Here is a 5,779-nt window from a genome sequence, read left to right as displayed (position 1 = left end):
CCCTGGTCGGTTGGGGGGTCCTGAGGCAGAGGGGGGTCCCTGAGGGGACTCTTAGGCTGGGAGGGGAGGATTGGGGTTGGGATCCCCAGGCTGGGGCTCCTGGCAGCGCTTGGCGGGGGCTACCTGGGGCAAGAGTGTTAGGCCCTAAACTTTAGGCCCTAAACGTCCGAAGCTTCTGGGGCCTGGGGTTGAGGATGTACAGACAGAGAGCCACGCACCACCATGCCTGGCTCTGGCGGGGAGTGGTGCACAGAGTGTTTAGGACTTAAGACCACGCCTGATTAATAGGGGCACGCTGGCTCCTGTGTGGAGCTGATGCCTTAGGCTGATGTGGCAGCTGGGAGCCTGCCTTCTACGGTTCACGCTGCCCTGGGTGACGGTGCCCAGCACACATGCGTCTCTGCTCTGTCTCTGTAGAAATACTACCCGCCGGACTTCGATCCTGCTAAGATCCCAAAACTCAAACTCCCAAAGGACCGACAGTATGTGGTGCGGCTCATGGCCCCGTTCAACATGCGGTAAGAGGGGCTGTACTGGTCGGAAGGAAGTGGTTCTAGAAGAGAGGAGTGTGCTTGGGAATTGTTTAGCCTCCATACGCTGCAGGGCAGTGGCTACCAGCAGCTGTTAGAGGTGACACAGACCAGAAGAAAAGGGATGATGGAGAAGGAAGAGGTGCTGTGCATGATTTGGGGGTTGTTTGAAGAATTTCCAATGGAGAAAATAACCACTGCTCAGAACCTGGCTTGACACAGCCCGAAAATCACTTGGACTTTTCTTGGTTTGTTTATTCCCTTTTTTTGATGCTTTATGGACCTTTCTGTCTCCTTTCTAGATGCAAGACGTGTGGTGAATACATCTATAAGGGGAAAAAGTTTAATGCCCGCAAGGAAACTGTTCAGAATGAGGTGTACCTGGGACTTCCCATCTTCCGCTTCTATATCAAGTGCACACGTTGCCTGGCGGAGATCACTTTCAAGGTGAAATATGTTCTGTATTTTCTGCGCTTTCACTTTCTGGGGAGGCTGTGCAGCCTGTAGATGTCACTGGGTACTGACCCCATGGGGAGGGAGTGTCCCAGCAAAGGCTGAGTCTGAGTGTGTGCTGTCTGGTGTATCTTCCCTTTTCATGGCTGTTTGTAGTTCTGAAGTGTCCTGCCCATCCGTGGGCTGCAGCACATCAACTGGAGCAGAACAAAACACTGTGGGTGATTGTCTGCTCTGTGATGTGAATGAAACTGGGAAACGTTTGCATGCAGCTCTCAAGTGGCCACAGGATGGCTGGAGCAGAATTGCTCCAGTACAGTGATTTTGCTGTCTTGTTTCTTCATTAGACAGATCCTGAGAACACAGACTACACCATGGAGCATGGTGCCACTCGCAATTTCCAAGCTGAGAAGCTCTTGGAGGAAGAGGAGAAAAGAATGCAGAAGGAAAGGGAAGAGGAAGAGCTCAACAATCCCATGAAGGTACAAGAACCTGCCCTTCTCTGCAGAAGGCAAACCTCTCTCCTGCCCTGGCTGGCTTTCCCCAGCAGAGCAGGTGACTTTGTAGCCATCAGTTTAGTTCTTCAGGCTCCCAAGGTATCGCTGTGCTCTGGACAGACAAGAGACAGCTCTCTGCTCTTATAGAATCCTAGAATCATTAGGTTGGAAAAGACCTCTAAGATGATCAAGTTCAACTCTCAGGAGGCTTCCTCCTGTGCTGGAACTTGTGTCAGACTGCATCTCGCCGCAGTTTTTCCTGTCCTATTAAAACCCAAAACCAAGGGTGATCCTCTTAGTGCTTCCTGCCCTGTACTGGGTGGGGAGGCGATGTTGGAGGCTCTGCTACCTCACATAAGCTCAACTTCCCTCTGGTCACCCAGGTCCTGGAGAACCGAACCAAGGACTCCAAGCTGGAGATGGAGGTTCTGGAGAACCTGCAGGAGCTGAAGGAACTCAACCAGCGCCAGGCAAACGTGGACTTTGAGGCGATGCTGAAGCAGTACAAGGAGTACGAGGAGGAGCAGAAGCGCAAGGAGCAAGAGGAGGATGAGAAAGAGATAAAGTGAGTGGGCTGGAAGCATTCACGGGCGTGTGAAATCAGCCATGCTGGTCCTGGCCCACCTTTCGTCAGCACCCCAAGAGCGCTTAAGAGAGGGCCCTGCCTGAGGGGCCTGAGTTCACAGGAGTTTTGTGGGTGGGGTGTAGTCCTGAGTGGGCTGTGAGGAGATTGGGGACAGTTTGTCGTGGCAAAGTGTTTAGGGAGGTGGAGGTGTGTTGGTATCACTGACGCATCTTGAGGGGAGATCTGAGCTGCTACTGACTCCCCCTGAGAAGTGTCCTTGCGTGGAGAGAGAGTTTCTGCACCTGGCTGATGCTGCAGATCTCAGTGCTGTCAGTCTTTGGGCACTGCTTGAACATGACTTCTTAAAAAGCACCTGAGAAGATGGATCCCATTGCACCGCTGCTGAATTCCAGCTCCCGTTACAGCAAACAATGCAGGCACAGTGCACGGCCGGCACCGCTTGGCAGGGCAGTGGAATGGAGCCAGCTCTAACCCTCCGCATGCGGCCTCTCTCCTTGCAGGGCTATGCTGGAGCAGGCCCAGAATCGGCGGCTGCTGCTAGACTCCGACTCTGACGAAGAGCCTGCGAAATCGCACACAAAGCCTATGGCAAAAACTAAACCTACGGACATCTTGCAGGAGGTGAGTGGGGGCAGAGGCTCTTTCACCCACCGCACCTCTTCCCCCGGACCAAATCCACTCTCCTGGGAAGCGTGTTGTCTCTTCTGTCCCCGCTCTGTGCGATGCCGGAGCCCTAATGCCTGTCACGCATGAGCAGCTTAGAAAGCCTGTGTCCCTGTGCACTGGGCTGAAAGGAGACAGGGATCAGTTGGTGATTTTAGACCGTGTCTGCTGACAAAGGCTGGGAGGGAGCTGCCCCGTGTCCTTGCTCAGGATGTGCCTTCCCTTTCAGCTCGAAAAGGATGGGCTCGCCTTTGCCTTGGTCATACTTAAGGCACGATTTCAGCGCTCTGAAAATTACAGCAATGAAACCACTGCCTGGGACAGCCTCTCCTTTCGTTCTGCTTTGTCTGTGTTGGAGACATACAGAACAAAAGAGCTTTCAGTGCCCGACTTGCAAGGGAGGGATTATCCCCGCAGACAGGCCCCTGCACTGCTGCTCACCGATGTCGATCCGTGTCTGCAGGCACCTCTGTCCAGTTGGATGAATCAAAGCTGCTGTGTCTCTAAGCCGGGCTGGGGTTAATCTGAGCTATGTTCCCTGGCCCGGCACTAATCCTCGTGCCCGGGGGAGTTTGATTCAGTGGCTGGACCACCTGCAGGCACGCAGTCCTGGCTGGCAGCGGTTGTGTAGCCCTGTGGCATTGCATCTGGCTCATCATCCCAGGGCCAGCCCGTGGCTGTGCAAGGCTGGATGTGACTGTCACGGGCAGCGGGACCTTTGTCTCCAAGGGCTGTTTTGCAGCCGTTTAGATCCATAGCCCTGTTGTTTGCCTGGCTTGTGCCGGTGCCTGGGGGGTGGATACCCGCCTCGGCCGCTCCGAGCAGCTAGCCTCATGACTCTTGCACTTTGTGCTGCTGTTGTTACCACTGCTCCTTCTCCCCCATCCCTCTGCCTCCCCTCCAAGGCCAGAGCAGCCTAACGTCCCCGCTCTACTCTGCAGGACCCTCAGCCCCAGAGTAAGAAGCTGAAAACTGAGAGCTGGGATCGGAGTGTGGGCAAATTGAACACCAAGTCCCAGCTGGCTGGGCTGGTCACAGTGAGGAAACAGAAGCTGGGTCCTGCCCTGGCTAATGGGACAGAGAACGAAGCCACCACGGCCAACACCGGTAACTGCTCACGCGGGGATGGGGTGGCCTTGAACTGGACCATCAGGGGGGTCTGTCAGCACCCATGTGGTGTTTAGCTCCGTCTTCAGAGCCTGAAGGGACAGATGGGGCCATGATGGTGTAAGAACAGGAGGTTGTCCCAATTTCCAGATGTGCTGATGGAGGAGAGGTTCCTTCCTGGCCCTTGGCGATAAGCCAAGGCCTTGGAGACAGACTGTCAGGGCCAGAAGCTTCAAAACAGCATCTCAGTGTGCAGATAAGAGGCTGGGAACCGTCACAACAGCAAGATACAAACAGAAAAGCAAGAAAATTGCTTTGGTTTGGAGCCTGATTAGAAAACCTGCCAAACTGTTGGAATTTGGAAGCTTTAAAGAGGTGGTGAAAACAAGCAGAAAGGCTTTCTAGCAGCACCTCATCATTCACTGCCCCAGCAAGCCAGAGGATCTGGAGAAGGGGATGATGAATTGATTGATTCTGGGCTGATTGATCCTAAGTCTTTGGCTTAGTAAGCCTCTCTGCCCTCAGGGGATCCCTGGGGAAAGACAGCTCTCATAGTTACCCCGGTTTTGAGAACGCTTTCCCCAGCCACCTGCTCCTGGCTGCTGGCGGGGTCTGTTCAGCCAAATTACGCTGAAGAAGGCTGCCCGTCTTTCAAGGGCTCGGGGCTTTCTGCCCGTGATGCTGCCGCGCTTGCAGCTCGCCTGGTCAGAGCCGAGAGCCGGCTCCTCTCTTTCCTTTCCAGTGGCTGAAATCTCCCAGGGGGTTGTGGAGGGAGAAGGGGGGTTGGCAGACCTTGGGCCAACCTTGCTGCTTCTTCTGGTAGACTCCGACTCTGACGAAGAGCCTGCTGCAAGGCGGGAGCAGGAGGCTCCAGCCGAGGGGGCGCGGGGTCTCCTTGTCCACTCGATTTAACCTTGCTGTCCTCATCGAGATTCAGGCTGAGGCAGCGCTCGGACTCCAGCTGCCTTGTCTCCAGCTGCGAGCAGCCGGAGCAGCGAGGCAGGATTGTTTTTCCGCGCGGCTGGTTATGCCGAGCCGGCGGGGTTTGCCAGCAGTGGGGAGGGACCTACCTGATGGTGTCTGCTCTCTTGCTCGGCTTCCAGGCTCGTTACCCACAGCAACGGGCACCACGTCCTCTCTCGGCTTGTTGGGAGCATATTCGGACAGCGAGGACAGCATGAGTGACTGATGAGTGACCGAGCCAGCACAGAGCAGGGACCGTGGGCTGTTCCCCCTCCCAGCTGACAGCAGCTGCTCTTCAGAGCCCCATGCGGAGCCGGCGTCGGGCCCTGCGGGGGTTTCCAGGCCATCTGGAGTCCCAGCGTCTTCACCCGCCCAGCCCAGGGTGTGCTGCAGCAGGGATGAGGCCCCGGCCGCCCATGCTGGCTAACGGCACCAGCAGACAGAACCTGGATGAGCCGCTGAAGAAGACGGTTTCCTCGGAGGAGGGTATCGCTGCCACCTTGCAGTCTGCGGGATGCCCCAGCACGCTGTCCCAGGCTGGCTGAGCCCAGACCCAGCTTCCAGCCAGCCCTGGCACACGGTGCGTCCCAGCCCCGCACCCGTGACATGCGTGGGAGCACAGGGGCCGGCCAGCGCTGTGCAGTTCCTCCATCCTGGTGGTACCCACTGCTCTCGCCCCTGCGCTGGTTGTGCCTGGGCCTGGGTTTGTGACACACTGTCCTTCCCGTGACAATAAAGGGGCCTTGGGGCCTTCCTTCCCTCTCTCCCCGCAGGGAGCAGGGGGAAGGCAGGAGCTCAGCACCCCTCTTGCCATGGGAGGGCCCACCACCGCTTCTCTGGCCCTGGCTGTCTCCTGACCCCCGCTGTGGGGCTCAGATCCCGAGAGCCCCCTTATTTTGCTGTTGGAGGTGATGCAATCTGCAACGTGGACATGGGGGGCTCATCCAGCCCCACACGGCGGGGAGGGGGCTGGGCTGCTG

At 56.7% G+C, this 5,779-nt stretch overlaps 1 protein-coding gene across 1 annotated transcript; it reads left to right on the top strand.

Moving 5' to 3' along the window:
- Positions 1-417: 417 nt before the first annotated feature.
- CCDC94 (coiled-coil domain containing 94) lies at positions 418-5,025 on the top strand (the record flags this gene model as incomplete). Its single annotated transcript, XM_010297312.1, has 7 exons — positions 418-518; positions 833-977; positions 1,331-1,465; positions 1,864-2,045; positions 2,567-2,687; positions 3,671-3,836; positions 4,940-5,025. Coding segments are annotated over 7 exons (936 nt in total), but the record flags the coding sequence as incomplete, so codon positions are not given.
- Positions 5,026-5,779: the final 754 nt, after the last annotated feature.

This window comes from Phaethon lepturus, unplaced genomic scaffold (genome assembly GCF_000687285.1).
Source record: "Phaethon lepturus isolate BGI_N335 unplaced genomic scaffold, ASM68728v1 scaffold25561, whole genome shotgun sequence".
NCBI classification, from domain to species: Eukaryota; Metazoa; Chordata; class Aves; order Phaethontiformes; family Phaethontidae; genus Phaethon; species Phaethon lepturus.
This window is presented reverse-complemented; position numbering and strand designations above follow the sequence as displayed.